The 17,002-nt window shown below is 36.6% G+C and overlaps 1 protein-coding gene and 1 pseudogene across 2 annotated transcripts in view; both read right to left on the bottom strand.

The window, feature by feature from the left end:
- Positions 1-17,002, bottom strand: part of TMEFF2 (transmembrane protein with EGF like and two follistatin like domains 2) — a 284,403-nt gene that overhangs the window by 123,521 nt on the left and 143,880 nt on the right. For both annotated transcript variants that reach the window (XM_027965049.3, XM_060410149.1), the window contains exon 5: positions 3,873-3,969. In XM_027965049.3, the coding sequence (XP_027820850.1) occupies positions 3,873-3,969 (97 nt within the window). The remainder of the gene's footprint in view (positions 1-3,872; positions 3,970-17,002) is intronic.
- Positions 11,083-11,169, bottom strand: LOC114113363 (U6 spliceosomal RNA; annotated as a pseudogene).

Consider the following 17,002-nt stretch of genomic DNA (forward strand, 5'->3'; position numbering starts at 1 on the left):
TTCTGCTGAGAAAATCTGACCATTTTCTACAGCCTTGATGTTTTCCATAAGAAAAAGAAAACAAGAGGAAAACCTTAAAAGGACACCATAGAACATAAGGGAGAGGTTGTATAAGTTCATAAATCATCTGTTTTTTTTCCAAAATAAAGGCATTTACATGTTATATTATTAGTATCATGGTTTATCAATGTCATTCTTTGTTATTTTTTTCTCCTATTCCTCTACTCTCCTTACCCTTCCCCCATTTATTTTTTTAAAATTTTCTTCCGCATGTCCAATGTAACTTGCTTCTTAACTCAAAAACTCATCTAACTATGAAAACAAGATCAGCTGATTGCACACTGGCTTTTTAATTCTAACAAAGGTTTACCTTCATCTAGAAAATATCTGAACATCATTGAATAGTCAGATTTAGGCCTTGTAGTAAAATGCAAATATTAATCTCTTAATCTAGGGTTAAAGAAAAATCAGGAATATTTCACATTTGTTTCAGTATTGTGATTACAATAATATTATTTCTCAGTAGTATTTATTCACATCTTGTTATTATTTTGTAATGTAGAATTGAGGAAACTTTATGCATAAAACTATAGTTTAGTTAATGTCAAAGGAAAAAACAGAGCTAAACACTGACTGGTAGTCTTTGTTTCCAGCATACGCAGTGTTTTATGTTTGTGAGAGGACTTGACCGTGGTTTCATCCAAAATCAATAGCACATCAAGCTCCCCTGATCCAGTTGACTAGTACTGAGTCAGATCACTCCCCTATTGCCTCCTATCTTACTTTATAGCCTCTTGCATTCCATGCCTATTTAATTTCATTTATTACTTTCTTCTTGTGTCCTTCAGCTGTTTCCAATCTGCCCTTCATGGCCATAACTAAATACAATATGTTAACATACAAAGGTATTTATGTAAATGAAAATCAATACGCTTCTCATTTCAGCACCATTCGTTCTTGCTTACATTGGACATTTTTAGTACATTTTATTAAATGCGAACAACTTTTCATTCTTGCCGGGGAAATATAATGATCTTCTTGGCTCCCTGCCCCCTGCATCCCTCTAATCTTCACAGCTATGGCCACTTAGCCCCATCTGGAGGTTCAGCTTTATTCTGCATTTTGGAACTAATCTTGTCTCTAGGCTGGGGGCGTACAAGATGTCCTAGCCAAAAGCTAACTGATTCATCCACCAGCAGCCTTGCTGCTGGCTTCATTCTGACCCTGTAACTTATTTCTGAGATCCAAGGGCTTGTCCCAGCCCTTTGTAGCCAAGACTTGGCTCTGTACACTAGTTCCAGTAGGTGGGTATCCAGTATCTGTCCTTGGTTCATTTTCCAATTCCTTGATGATTGAGGTTCTGCTTTGCCCTTCTTCCTGTTCCCTTTGTAACTGAATTTCTTTTCCTAATTCTAGCAGCCATGGCTGTTGAATCTTTCTGATGCCACTTAACTTGCTCTAATCTCCTTGTTCTGTCTACCCACATACCACAGATCTGAGCTTTTGCTAGAACACCAGAGTGACACTGCTTGCCTGGACATTTTCCCACTGCCTGCTGCAGGCTTGTCTCTTGTCCCCAGCTCTAACCCTGGAGGTCTTGAGTCATTGGATCTAAGCTGCCTGCAATCTGTCCACCACATTATTCCAGACATGACAGGGGAGAAATATTTTAATTGCATCTCTGGTTGAATTGTTATACTAACATCCTCGAGTTACTTTCACCTCATATCTTTATCTTGACCTGCCACTTAAACACTTTAAAACTCAATTTCCTCTTTGTAAAGTGATCATAATAGAATTCTACTCCTAGGATTATTACATAACTGAGAAAAAAAAGAATGCATACATATAGGTCAAGCCCATAGTAAATAATCAGTCATTTTAATCTGCTATTATCATACCATTTCTTAGATCTTTGCAGTTGTAAAGTGAATGATCATTAGACAAGAATGGGGAATGGGAAATTCTTAAGAAAAAATTTGAGATCCATGTGAATTTGTTAAAAGTAAAATAGCTGATAGTAAGATATTTAATAGCATTAAAAATAAAGTTAAACTATAGATGTAGTCATCAACAAACATTAAAAACTAAGATATTTATTTGTGGTGGATTCATGTCAATGTATGACAAAACCAATACAGTATTGTAAAGTAAAAACAAACAAACAAAAAAAAACTAAGATATTTTAAAGATACATTTCCTATCAACGTGTCTTGATATATAATGACTAAAACTGCACAGAGCTTTTAAGTATTTCAGTCAGTTCAGTTCAGTCACTCAGTCCTGTCTGACTCAAAGCATGTAGAAGGAGAATAATTCTCTGAGTCGGTCATTTATCTTAGAGCAATATTTATACAACCATCTGGGGAGTTTTAATAAGTAAAGTTTTAAGTCCCACTTCTCTGAAATTCTGATTCATTAATTTTGACATGGAACTAAAGATGTGTTCCAAAAATTCCCTAAGTAATCCTGATGATCAGCCAGGTTTTGGAACCTAAAATTCATCAGTCATTAAGATATCCAGGAGATTCTTAAGAACACATATGTTTGTTTACCTCAGGATGGTCAAACTAGTGTATAGACTCCCTGACTTGGCTCCTAGCTGACCACTGGCTAATGTCTGACAGGCATGGAAATCCTACTGATGCCAGCTTATATTAATGGGTGACTGTTTCACCTGGCTGGGTAATAGCAGTGCCTACTTGTAAGTTCTTTGTTAATTTACCTTAAGCAATCTCAGTTTGCTTAGTTGGAATCCTCAGTTTAATCTACATTAAAAATACTCTAAATTGTTTCAGGTATAGACTGTTTCATTTTTGTCAAAATTGTCTTGCCTTAACTTTTCCTGTTTCTTAGCTAAATTCCCTCCACCCACAAACTGTTTGATCAAAATGATTGTGCTTTTTCCCCCCAACTTTACTGAAGTATAATTGGTATATAACATTGTAAATGTTAAGGTGTACAATGTGTATATTGCAATGTGATCACCACCATAGTGTTAGCTAACACTTCCATCACCTCACATAATTACCAGTTATTTTTTATGTGCGGTGAGAACATTTAAGATTTACTCCCTTACCTACTTTGATCAAAATGATTGTTAACTGCTCTAGGCAAACAAACACAATTCCTGAGAGATATGTGTATAAAAGTTGTATATTAAGAGAGAGAGATAGAGAGAAAGAAAGATCGCCCCTTTCTACTATTATGCCACACAAAAACCTTTGGGTTGTTCACTGTGGGTATGAGATCTGGGTAGGGCCAATACATGTGGGCCCTGGAGAAGGAAATGACAACCTACTCCAGTATGAGAGTGGATGCCCTAGAAGGCAGACTTATTTAAAATAATGAATATTCAAAATCTGTTGAGTGTATCTTTAAAGGAGAAGCTGAGTAACACCTGAATGAAGGGAGTAGTTGATCCTAGACGGTGGCTCAGAAACCATTCCTTGCCCTAACAGCTCCCTAATTCAGCTATGGGTGTGCATATATATACCTTTAAATAAAACCTCTGTGGTTACCCAGATCCACCATCTTGGAGCAGATTAGCAATTATCCATTGTTTATTGACCATGCTTCTTGAGAGATGTTTTGGTAAATACACTTTTTCTCTCCATCTCTTAACATTGACAGTATTTGGGAGCCTCAGTGATATCTTATTATATCTTATCAAGTAATTCCCTAGACAGCTGTTTGGCTGACCCAACTCTTAGTTCAGCTGCAGAAATTCCTTCCTGTTATTGTAGCCCTCATCTTTCCTAGTTGAGAACTGGATTTTAAAAAATGCTGAAAATGTCTTCTTTTAGGAAATGATACAGTAAAAATAAATTATTTACCATTATTTTGTTTAAAAGAATAAAACAGCACATTACCAGACATCCTCAGCATCTTCATCACATTCTGCACCAAACTGGCAAATATCACAGGTGGATGTCTCCTTTTGACTGGTTTCTCCTGAGCCTTCATGGACTATAAGATAGAAAAAAGGGAACAAAAAGAATTCAGATAAGTGTGCATAATATCAGCTCCAAGACTATTTTATATGAAAGCTGCTACTTTTCCAATAGACATTTTTGCAATTGGAGCTCCATTAAGATTGTCATATTTGACTTTCTTCTTCCCCAAATTTGAAGAAAACAATGACATGCTAGTTACTGAAATGTAGTGAATAATTCTTTTTACCAGAAAAATAAACAATAGAGTTTACTGGATTTATCAAAATTGGTTGGTTAATAAACCATATGAAAGAATTAATTAAAAATAATTTAAATTGCATGGTATCACCAACTCAATGGACATGATTTTTGAGTAAGCCCCAGGAGATGGTGAAGGACAGGGAAGCCTGGCGTGCTGTAGTACATGGGGTCGCAAAGAGTTGGACATGACTGAGTGACTGAACAACAACAAAATTGTTACTGGCCTAGAGGAAAAATCTAGTGTCTATAAGAAACACTTAAAATTTTCTCAGTCCTAAATTATAGACTTTTTCATTTAAAGGCTTTAATATATAACTTAAAAAATTAAGGTGGCAGCTTTGACTTTTTAGATATGTCTTTTCTCCCCCTCGAGATGTAAAAAGTACTTATAAGGAAAAATATATTAATTATAAGATTTAGAAAACACATTTTAATTGTTTTTTATACTACTTTCTTGAATATTACATAAATGTTGCACAGAGCCCATCATTGTGATTTCTTCTATAAGGGCTATGAACATATATTTTATTTAAAAATATACACTTGTCACTGATGATTGTTATTCATGTTGGCTTAGACCATAAATTACAAGTGTAAAAATATGCTGTATACAATCTAATTATAAAATTAAGCTTTCAAAATTAGGGGAAAATAGTGTAAATCAATTTTAAAAATTTAGTATTTGAGTTCAAGAAATAAAAATCTGACATACAGATGGCTAACAAACACATGAAAAGATGCTCAACATCACTCATCATCAGAGAAATGCAAATCAAAACCACAATGAGGTACCATTTCACGCCAGTCAGAATGGCTGCTATCCAAAAGTCTACAAGCAATAAATGCTGGAGAGGGTGTGGAGAAAAGGGAACCCTCTTACACTGTTGGTGGGAATGCAAACTAGTACAGCCACTATGGAGAACAGTGTGGAGATTCCTTAAAAAATTGCAAATATAACTGCCTTATGACCCAGCAATCCCACTGCTGGGCATACACACCAAGGAAACCAGAATTGAAAGAGACACGTGTACCCCAATGTTCATCGCAGCACTGTTTATAATAGCCAGGACATGGAAGCAACCTAGATGTCCATCAGCAGATGAATGGATAAGAAAGCAGTGGTACATATACACAATGGAGTATTACTCAGCCATTAAAAGAATACATTTGAATCAGTTCTAATGAGGTGGATGAAACTGGAACCTATTATACAGAGTGGAGTAAGTCAGAAAGAAAAACACCAATACTGTATACTAACGCATATATATGGAATTTAGAAAGACTGTAACAATAACCCTGTATGCGAGACAGCAAAAGAGACACAGATGTATAGAACGGACTTTTGGACTCTGAGGGACAGGGAGAGGGTGGGATGATTTGGGAGAATGGCATTGAAACATGTATAATATCATATATGAAACGAATCGCCAGTCCAGGTTCAATGCATGATACTGGATGCTTGGGGCTGGTGCACTGGGACGACCAGAGGGATGGTACGGGGAGGGAAGAGGGAGGAGGGTTCAGGATGGGGAACACGTGTATACCTGCGGTGGATTCATGTTGATGTATGGCAAAACCAATACAATATTGCAAAGTAGTTAACCTCCAATTAAAATAAATAAATTTATATTTCAAAAAATCTGAGCAATACTTTTAGATGAAGATTACTATTCATGAATTAAAAAATATGTAGTTGACAGCAAAAATAGCTTTACTTATAGATAAAAAACTGCAACAACCTAACAACTGCATAGATAATATTATTCCATGGACAGATTATATACTTAAAAACATGTTGAAATCCAGAGATCCTTAAAAAGTGTATTTTTGCAAAAGGTTATGCATTTTCAATAGAAAAAGAACATAATTAAGTATGGCATTGGCTTCTAGCATTATGAACCCTAGTAAGGTAACATTTTTAACAAAGACATCATTTATTAAAGTGCACCCTGAACCTAACATATTCAACTTTACTTATTTAATATGATATTTTCATAATTTATTCTTTGTTTATTAACATGAGAGTTATTGATAGTTACAAAAGCAAAGCTCTTTATTCCTTATTTTCCAATTTACTGCTCAGCAAATAAGTGATTTGATTTACCAGAATAACAACAACAACAACAAAACAAAACCATCATTTAGAGAGTTGTGTTTTATAGTTTTTCCAGGAAAGATAGATTTATTTTTTCCAAAGCAACATTTTTTTCCCTGTACTTGATTTGCACTGCACATTAAAAAAGTTATGAATTAAACAGATCAACTTCAACTGCAAAAGTACTGATGGTATAGTTTTTAAATTGAAGTCTAAAAAAGTGGTGTTCCTCCCCAGAAAGAAAGAGGAATTCTAGACTCTGCTAAAATAGACAGCACTTATTATCCACTCTATTACATTAATAGAGGCGAGACCATTAGAGTGGACTATGGGGATAAGAAGGAAGCTGGGGCCTCACCTCAGGGGAGCCTGAACAGCTGAGGCCCATCTCTTTATTACTTATTATTAATGCAACACAGAAACTGCTAATGGGAGAGAGCCTTTTAGTGTTAGCAAGATTAGCAGCTTCTAGACTAAAACTTCCTATCAGTCAGGAAACATACTAACACAATGGGAAGGTCCTTAATGAACAGTTATAGCCACTTATGGGCAGCCCCATCTTCTTTCACAGCAGGGATCCTTGGTTAGGGATCTACTGGAAGTAATCCAGGCAATGAATCGTGCTAACTCAGCGGAACTAATAATAATATTTCTACTGGAAGTCACATTACATTTCTATAAAAGGGCAGTTACTGGTAGACTTGAGATGTTTGGAAATTCTCCCACATAGAGAAGTAAGCCCAGAAGTAGCAGTAGCAAAATCTCCCTCAACAAATATTCTGGGAATAAAATGTGAAGCAATCACAATGAAAAATAAAGTAAAATATTTCCATACTTTCTGAAGCCCAGATTTGTACCTTTGTAATAAACAAATCAGCATCCAGCATCCATTTAACACTATAGACCAATGATTCTTAAATAGGGTTGGGCTCAGAACCTCTGTAGATTTGGTTTGTTAATTTACATATTGTTTTTTAGATAAATGCCTTGAGATAACCTCAGAGGTACTGAATTTGTAGGCCTGGGGCTTGGAAATACACACACACACACACACACACACACACACACACACACACACTTAACAACTTGCTCCTAAGCATCTCTGCCTAAACAATACTGAGAAGACTTCCTCTGTCTCAAGCATCCTCCTCTTGCAGTGAATGTCTGGCTCAGGACTTCTGCCACTTTAAATTGCACAAGAAGCACCTGGAAGTTTTGTTAAAATAAATATTCTGATTCAGTAAATGTGAGGTGTATCCTGAGGTTCTAAATTTCTTACAGGCTCCCAGAAACTGCTGCTGCTGGTCCACAGACCACATTTTGAGTAGCAAGGATAGCACTGTATTTTTCCAACCACAATTCACAATGTATTAGTGGGTAGGGAAATACAGTTAGTGAGGCTCTATCAGCATTTTTGCAAACATTTTTGTAAACATGAAGCAGAAGGTACTGGGACAGAAAACACAGACCGCATCTTATTTAGCAAGTATAGTATTTACCTTATAACACTATTTTTGTTATACATATGATATCCAACCAGAGCTGCAACGTAAATTTTGTTTCTTTCTAAAGGTCACAGTCACAAAAGCTTGATAACTATTGAATTAGCACATGCTAGATCCTTGGAATTCATGTGTTGAACTGTACTGTTCCTTTTTCCTGTTCTTTTCAAAGTATAAAAAACAAGAAGAATTGGTGCTTCAGTTCAGTTCAGTTCAGTTGCTCAGTCGTGTCCGACTCTTTGCGACCCCATGAATTGCAGCACGCCAGGCCTCCCTGTCCATCACCAACTCCAGGAGTTCACTCAGACTCACGTCCATCGAGTTAGTGATGCCATCCAGCCATCTCATCCTCGGTCGTCCCTTTCTTCTCCTGCCCCCAATCCCTCCCAGCATCAAAGTCTTTTCCAATGAGTCAGCCCTTCGCATGAGGTGGCCAAAGTACTGGAGTTTCAGCTTTAGCATCATTTCTTCCAAAGAAATCCCAGGGTTGATTTCCTTCAGAATGGACTGGTTGGATCTCCTTGCAGTCCAAGGGACTCTCAAGAGTCTTCTCCAACACCACAGCTCAAGAGCATCAATTCTTTGGCGCTCAGCCTTCTTCAAAGTCCAACTCTCATATCCATACATGACTACTGGAAAAACCATAGCCTTGACTAGATGGACCTTAGTCGGCAAAGTAATATTTCTGCTTTTCAATATGCTATCTAGGTTGGTCATAACTTTTCTTCCAAAGAGTAAGCGTCTTTTAATTTCATGGCTGCAGTCACCATCTGCAGTGATTTTGGAGCCCCCCAAAATAAAGTCTGACACTATTTCCACTGTTTCTCCATCTATTTCCCATGAAGTGATGGGCCCGGATGCCATGATCTTCATTTTCTGAATGTTGAGCTTTAAGCCGACTTTTCCACTCTCCACTTTCACTTTCATCAAGAGGCTTTTAGTTCCTCTTCACTTTCTGCCATAAGAGTTGTGTCATCTGCATATCTGAGGTTACTGATATTTCTCCCGGCAATCTTGATTCCAGCTTGTGTTTCTTCCAGTCCAGCCTTTCTCATGATGTACTCTGCATATAAGTTAAATAAGCAGGGTGACAATATACAGCCTTGACATACTCCTTTTCCTATTTGGAACCAGTCTGTTGTTCCATGTCCAGTTCTAACTGTTGCTTCCTGACCTGCATACAGATTTCTCAAGAGGCAGGTTAGGTGGTCTGGTATTCCCATCTCTCTCAGAATTTTCCACAGTTTATTGTGATCCACACAGTCAAAAGCTTTGGCATAGTCAATAAAGCAGAAAGAGATGTTTTTCTGGAACTCTCTTGCTTTTTCCATGATCCAGTGGATGTTGGCAATTTGATCTCTGGTTCCTCTGCCTTTTCTAAAACCAGCTTGAACATCAGGAAGTTCATGGTTCACATATTGCTGAAGCCTGGCTTGGAGAATTTTGAGGACTACTTTACTAGCATGTGAGATGAGTGCAATTGTGCAGTAGTTTGAGCATTCTTTGGCATTGCCTTTCTTCGGGACTGGAATGAAAACTGACCTTTTCCAGTCCTGTGGCCATTGATGAGTTTTCCAAATTTTCTGGCATATTGAGTGCAGCACTTTGACAATATCATCTTTCAGGATTTGAAATAGCTCTACTGGAATTCCATCAGCTCCACTAGCTTTGTTCATAGTGATGCTTTCTAAGGCCCATTTGACTTCACATTCCAAGATGTCTGGTTCTAGATGAGTGATCACACCATCGTGATTATCTGGGTTGTGAAGATCCTTTCTGTACAGTTCTTCTGTGTATTCTTGCCACCTCTTCTTAATATCTTCTGCTTCTGTTAGGTCCGTATCATTTCTGTCCTTTATCAAGCCCATCTTTGCATGAAACATTCCCTTGATATCTCTAATTTTCTTGAAGAGATCTCTGGTCTTTCTCATTCTGTTGTTTTCCTCTATTTCTTTGCATTGATGGTTGAAGAAGGCTTTCTTATCTCTTCTTGCTATTCTTTGGAACTCTGCATTCAGATGCTTATTTGCACTCCTTTGCTGATTATGCAGGAATGAGATTCATTTATACTAAAGTATTATTTTAACCATACATCTGTATTTTAAACCTTTTGAGTTGTAAAGTAAAAGAATTATTTCCCTTTATTCTATAAAACACTGGAGGAGGGCATGGCAACCCACTCCAGTATTCTTGCCTAGAGAATCCCACGGAGAGAGGAGACTGGCAGGCTGTGGTCCATGAGGTCACAAAGAGTCAGACACAACTGAAGTGAATAAACACAGCACACTTTCTACAAAAGGTTAGGTTTCAGCACACGATTGAGGGAAATTTGAGGAGTAAGGGAGGTTGAGCTTCTGAAAGCATATTTTATATAACTGTGTGGTTTAGTTGCTAAATTGTGTCCAACTCTTTGCGACCCATGGACTGTAGCCCACCAGGTTCCTCTGTCCATGGGATTTTCCAGGCAAGAATACTGGAGTGGGTTGCCATTTCCTCCTCTAGGAGATCTTCCTGACCCAGGGATAGAACCCTGGTCTCCTGTTCCTGATTGCTGCAGGCAAACTCCTGCATTGCAGGCAGATTCTTTACCAACTGAACCATCAGGGAAGGCCATTTTATGGTTTTAAATATTTTATACATGCTACCCTACCCTCGTGGCTCAGACAGTAAAGTGTCTGCCTACAATGCGGGAGACCTGGGTTGGATCCCTGGGTAGGGAAGATCCCCTGGAGAAGGAAATGGCAACCCATTCCAGTACTCTTGCCTGGAAAATCCCATGGATGGAGGAGCCTGGTAGGCTACAGTCCATGGGGTCGCAAAGAGTCGGACAAGACTGAGCGACTTCACTATGCTATGCTATAGTCATAACTGATTTAATTAATTCCTATAAGAGTATTCTGGATTGGAACATTATAAGAGATGATCAAATTACCTCTCTCCTCTATTCTCCCTGCCCTCATGGTTTCATCTGGAAATTCTTACCAAAATTCCTTTATCATGACCCTATTCTGGCCCCACTCAGCTTCTCACAGTGGATGTACCCACCTATTAGTCCAGTTCTCTTACGAACTCACTATAATGCCTCTGTGCCTCTTATAATATTCCAAACTTATACTATTTCTTTTTTTTTGATTCTTTAAATCAGAATTTCAAGCTTTTAAAAATTTTATTTTTAATTGGAGGATAATTACAATAGTATGTTGGTTTCTGCCATACATCAACTTGAATCAGCCATAGGTATACATATGTCTCCTCCCTCTTGAACTTCTCTCCCCATCCCACTCTTCTAAAAAATATGGAATTTTTCACAGGCACAGGGGTCATGCTAATCTCTTTATCATTCCAATTTTAGTATATGTGCTGCTGAAGTGAGTACACTATGTTATACTATTTCTGGAAATATTAATGTTCAAACACAGTTATTCAATGTCATTTATTTGATTCAAAATTTCAATAAATTTTACATTCAGTGAAATGCTCATGTCTTTCAATCAATATTGAGGAACACACGCCAAGGACCAACTCAATCATTCCAGAAAGTTTGATTTTGCCGCCTTTTCAGCCATCTCTCTACCACTGTTCTGTCTTTCTATATAAGCCAATCAGTAATCTGATCTGTCACCACAGATGGACTATTTTGGAATATCACATCAAAGGAATCATACACTATGTAATTACTGTGTTCAGCTTCTACCAGTTGACATCATAGTTTTAAGATGAATTCAGGTAGTTGCCCATATCAGTAGTTTATTTCTTTTTGTTACTTGGTATTCAGTTGAGTGAATATACCACGGTTCATTTTTCCATTTTCTTGTCCAAGGACATCTGCTTGTTTTCAGTTACTGGCTGGAAACAAAGACTATTTATGAATAAAGCTGTTATAAATATTCTTGTAAAGAATTTTTGTGTACATGAGTTACTTCTCTCAGATGAATACCTCACAGTGGGATTCTGATATTCAGATAGCCACACCAGCTTTCGTTTTCTTATTGTTTCTTTCTTTTTTTTTTTTTTTACTTTCAACCTGTTTCTTAGCTTATGCCTAAAGTGTGTTTCCTGTAAACAACATAAAGTAGAACCTCACTTTCTAAAAATTTTATTTATTGTTAATTTTGACTGTGCTGGGTATCCTTGCTGAGCATGGACGTTCTCTAGTTGTGGTGAGTGGATGTTCCTCTAATTGCAGTGCAGAGGTTTCTCATTGCAGTGGCTTCTCTTGTTGCAGAACACAGGCTCTACGGTGCTCACGCTTCAGTAGTTGTGGCTCATGGACCCTACAGTTCGGACTCAGTAGTTGTGGTGCATCGGCTTAGTTGCCCTACAGCAAGTGGAGTCTTCCTGGACCAGGAATCAAACCCATGTTCCCTGCTTTGGCAGGAGAATTCTCAACCACTGGACCACCGGAGAAATCCAGATCTCACTTTTTTTTTAATCTAGTCTGAATATTTCTGCATTTAATCAGGGTATTTAGTCCATTTTCTTACTGTAATTATTAATGTGTTTGGTTTTAAATCTCCTAACTTGGTGTTTGATTCAACATTTTTTTGTTTTATTCTTGAGTTGCAGAAATTTTTAATATATTTTGAGTACAGATTTAGTCAGATACAATGTATTGGGACATATTTTCCCAGTCTATTTTCTTTAATTTCTTTTTCTTTGTAGATGTGCAGACATTTTATTTTGATGAAATTATTTTTTATTTTTATGATTTGTCTTTTCTGTGTTATTTCTAAAAAGTCTTCTATTCAAAACTCATATGATATTCTTCTGTGCTTTATTCTATTCTCTATGTGTATTAATTTTTAAATTTTACTTTATGTTTAAGTTTGTGATCTACCTAAAATTGAATTTTGTGCATGATGTGAAGCAGAGATTAAGATTCTTTGTTCTTCCCATGTGGACATGATTTTTCTCTCTTGATCTGTCAGTGTGTTGAAATATATTGATTGATTTCCATAGGTTAAACCAACCTTACATTTGAGGCTAAGTCAAACTTGATCATGGTATATAACTTTTTTGCATATACTGCTGGATTTCTTTTGCTTGCATTGTGGTGAGTATTTTTGTGTCGTGTTTCACAAGACATGCAGGTTATAATTTTCTTTTCTTGTATTGTTCTCGTTTTGTTTTAGTATTAGGGTTAAAATGGCCTCATGATATGAGTCGGGAAGCATTCCCATTTCCTCTATTCTATGAAAGCGTTTGTGGAAGATTATTATTTCATTGTTTATACAAGAATTTTCAGGTTTCCCTCATGGCTCTGGAGAAGGAAATGGCAACTCCAGTGTTTTTGCCTGGAGAATTCCATGGATGGAGGAACCTGGCAGGCTACAGTCCATGGAGTCACAAAGAGTCAGCCACAACTGAGTGACTAACACATATACACACACACACTCATAGCTCAGTTCGTAAAGAATCTGCCTGCAATACAGGAAACCCTGGTTCAATTCCTGGGTTGGGAAGATTCGCTGGAGAAGGGATAAGACCCACTCTAGTCTGTTTTATTGCTTCCTTCTCGTTTTTATTATTTTCTTTATGCTATAAACTTAGAGTTTAATTTATTTTCTAGTTTCTTAAAATGGAAAAAGTGCTTGATACCATTCTTATTTTCTAATACAGGTATTTACATCTGTACATTTTCTTCTAAAGACTTTTTTTGTGAAAAATATAAATTGTAATATCCTTTGAGATTTCTTCTTAGACCCATGGATTATTTAGTAGTGCATTTTTTAACCTCCAAATAGTTCTGAGTTTTCAAAGGTATATTATTTTTATTTATCTTTAACTTAAATATCCAAAATTCATTGAGAATCATTTAAAATATACAAAAGATTTGTGTGGTCTTAAGGACACAGAGAAATGTAGAAAAGAGTCACTCCAGGTTTTAAAATTAAATGAAAAATAACAAGCATAATATAGGGTTTCATTAAATTCAAAGGATTTTAGAGTTAGGTAGGAAGAATTTTAGATCTTTTTACGCAACCCCCATCCCCTCAATGCAAAATTCAATCAAATGATCAACCTGGATGCGAGTTGAAACAAAAAGTAGAATTGTGTGAGCTACAAGAATAAATTGTTTTGGAGTGCTGAAAAGTCTGAAGTACTGAAAAGAGATCAGCCTGATTGTCCAGGCTTTGAAATAAATCTCTCTGGAGTTTGACAAGTCTATGTCTGGTGTTCAAGATGTTATATATGTACTAAAAAAATCCATCCAGAGTGATCTATCCATCATGGTTAGAGAAAATATTCTGTTTAATTTTAATCCTTTGAAATTTATTTAAACTTGTTTTATGGCCCAGAATATGATCTGTCTTTTTGACTATTCCATGTGCATCTTAGGATTTGTAATCTCTTATGGGGAGCGATTTTCTATAAATATTAATTAGCTTAAGTTGACGGTCTAAATCATCCATAATTCTTTTGATTTTTTTGCTTAATTGTTCTATTACTGAGAAAGGTGTGTTAAAATCTCTACTGGTGACAGTAAAATTGTTTCCATTTCTCTTTGGTTCTTTTGTTTCATCTTATATTTGGGAGCTCTGATATTGGTTGTGTAAATGGCAATCCACTCCAGCACTCTTGCCTGGAAAATCCCATGGACAGAGGAGCCTGATAGGCTACAGTCCGTGGGGTCGCAAAGAGTCGGGCACGACTAAGCAACTTCACTTCACTTCACTTCAAACATTTAGGAGTCTACGTCTTCTTTAATGAGTGACTGTTTAGCATTATGAAATGCCCTCTTTTACTCTCTGGTCACTCTATTCATCTTGAAGTCTACTTTGTTCTGATATTCAGAGAAACATACCAGCTTTCTTTCACTTATTGTTTTTTTTTTTTCTTTACTTTTAATATGTTCATTCATTTATGTTTAAAGTGTGTTCCCTTTAAACAACATACAGTTGGATCTTGCTTTCCTATATAGTCTGAATACGTCTGCATTTACTCAGGGTATTTAGTCCCTTTACTTCTGTAATTACTGAAATGTTTGGTTTTAAGTCTACCAATGTGATGTTTGATTCATATTTAGCCAATCTTTTTATATTCCTCTGTTCCCTTTTCTGTCTTTTTTTTTTTTTTTCTGGTGAAGCAAATATTTTATGGTATTTATTTCATCTTACCTCTTCTAATAATTAGTTTGCTATATTTTTTGGTTATTGTATTGGTGTCTGCTTTAATGTTTGCAATACATAACTTTAAATTGTAATCTATTACTTCATGAACATTTTTTCAACTTTATAATTATACGTTTATCACAGTTTATCTTTTGCATTCTTATTATCATATATCATACTTCTACCTGTACTAAAGCAACTCATGTTCCTTTTAAAAATTAGTTTTACTTTAAACATCCATCTTACTCTAATTTCATAGGCAAAAAAACAGAAATGTCAGTGCTAATGGAGACTCCTGCCTGTCATCGTTAAATGATTATTTGACTTCTGATTCACATCTCTACTTTTGGAGACTTATCTATAGTCTTACTTTCCCCATGGAAGACATTATAGGCATATGGCACTTATTGTAGATTGAATTATTTTGCCTATAAAAGGACTGTACATTCCTCTCCATGGCCATATGATTTGAAGTTCCATGACATCACTCATAGGTTTATGACTTGCTTTTGTTGTTGAAGTGTCAGTAGAAGTGAGAATCTGTATGAAAGCCAACATGTGAATTTCAACTTTGTTGCTTGTCCCCTTTGCATAAAAAAGGCATATTCCAGAATAAAAGCAGTTTCTTCAACCAGTCCCTAAATGAGAAGATAAATAGAGCAAGACCAGGATTGACCATAGCCATGGGAGCAAGAATTATGCCACTCACTGATGTTATAAGCCTGAGGTTGTGAGGTCACTTGTAACCATAGCTTTACCTAGTGAAAGACGGCTAATATGACCTGAATTAATGTTATCAATAAATTCTAAGGCAACATTTTTCATATCATTTTCCACACCTCAAATTTTGGGAGCATTACTGTACAATTTATATCTGCTTTTCAGTTCAGTTAAGTTGCTCAGTCATGTCCGACACTTTGTGACCCCATGAATTGCAGCACGCCAGGCCTCCCTGTCCATCACCAACTCCTGGAGTTGACTCAAACTCATGTCCATCGAGTCGGTGATGCCATCCAGTCATCTCATCCTCTGTGGTCCCCTTCTCCTCCTGCCCCCAGTCCCTCCCAGCATCAGGGTCTTTTCCAATGAGTCAACTCTTTGCATGAGGTGGCCAAAGTATTGGAGTTTCAGCTTCAGCATCAGTCCTTCCAGTGAACACCCAGGACTGGTCTCCTTTAGGATGGACTGGTTGGATCTCCTTGCAGTCCAAGGGACTTGCAAGAGTCTTCTCCAACACCACAGTTCAAAAGCATCAATTCTTCAGCTCTCAGATTTCTTCACAGTTCAACTATCACATCCATATATGACCACTGGGAAAATCATAGCCTTGACTAGATGGAACTTTGTTGGCAAAGTAATATCTCTTTTATCCCAGTCTATGCACTCTTCCCACTTTCTTCTCCATTTGACTCTAGTACATCACTTTGACAGATATATAATTTGTCCCACTTAAACTAGCCATAGTATACACATTAAACCTATAAACACAGTAAAGCAAGCCATAATCAAAACAAAAAGACAATCTACAGAATGATAGAAATTGTTTGCAGGAAATTAACATCCGAAATATAAAAAAACTTACACAGTTCAATAACAACAAAAACCACGCAACCCAATCAGAAAGTCGGCAGAAGACCTAAATAGAAATTTCTCCAAAGATGACAAACAGATGGCCAATAGGCACATGTAAAGATGCTCAATATCACTAATTATTAGAGAAATGCAAATCAAAACAACAATGAGTTTTCTTTACCTTTACACTGGTCAGAATGGCCATCATCAAAAAATCTACAAGTAACAGATGCTGGAGAGGGTATGGAGAAAACAGAAATAGACCCAGAGACATAGAAAACAAACTCATGATTACCAAAGAGGTAAGGCGGGAGGGATAAATTCAAAATCTGGGACTAAGAGATATAAAAACTACTACATATAAAATAGATAAACAACAAGGACCTATTGTGTAGCACAGGGAACTATATTCAATATCTTACAATAATCCATGATCAGAAATAATCTGAAAAACAGTGTATATATATACATATAACTGAATCACTTTTTGTACACCTGAAAATTGTAAATCAACTGTACTTCAGC

This window comes from Ovis aries, chromosome 2 (assembly GCF_016772045.2).
Source record: "Ovis aries strain OAR_USU_Benz2616 breed Rambouillet chromosome 2, ARS-UI_Ramb_v3.0, whole genome shotgun sequence".
In the NCBI taxonomy this organism is placed as follows: domain Eukaryota; kingdom Metazoa; phylum Chordata; class Mammalia; order Artiodactyla; family Bovidae; genus Ovis; species Ovis aries.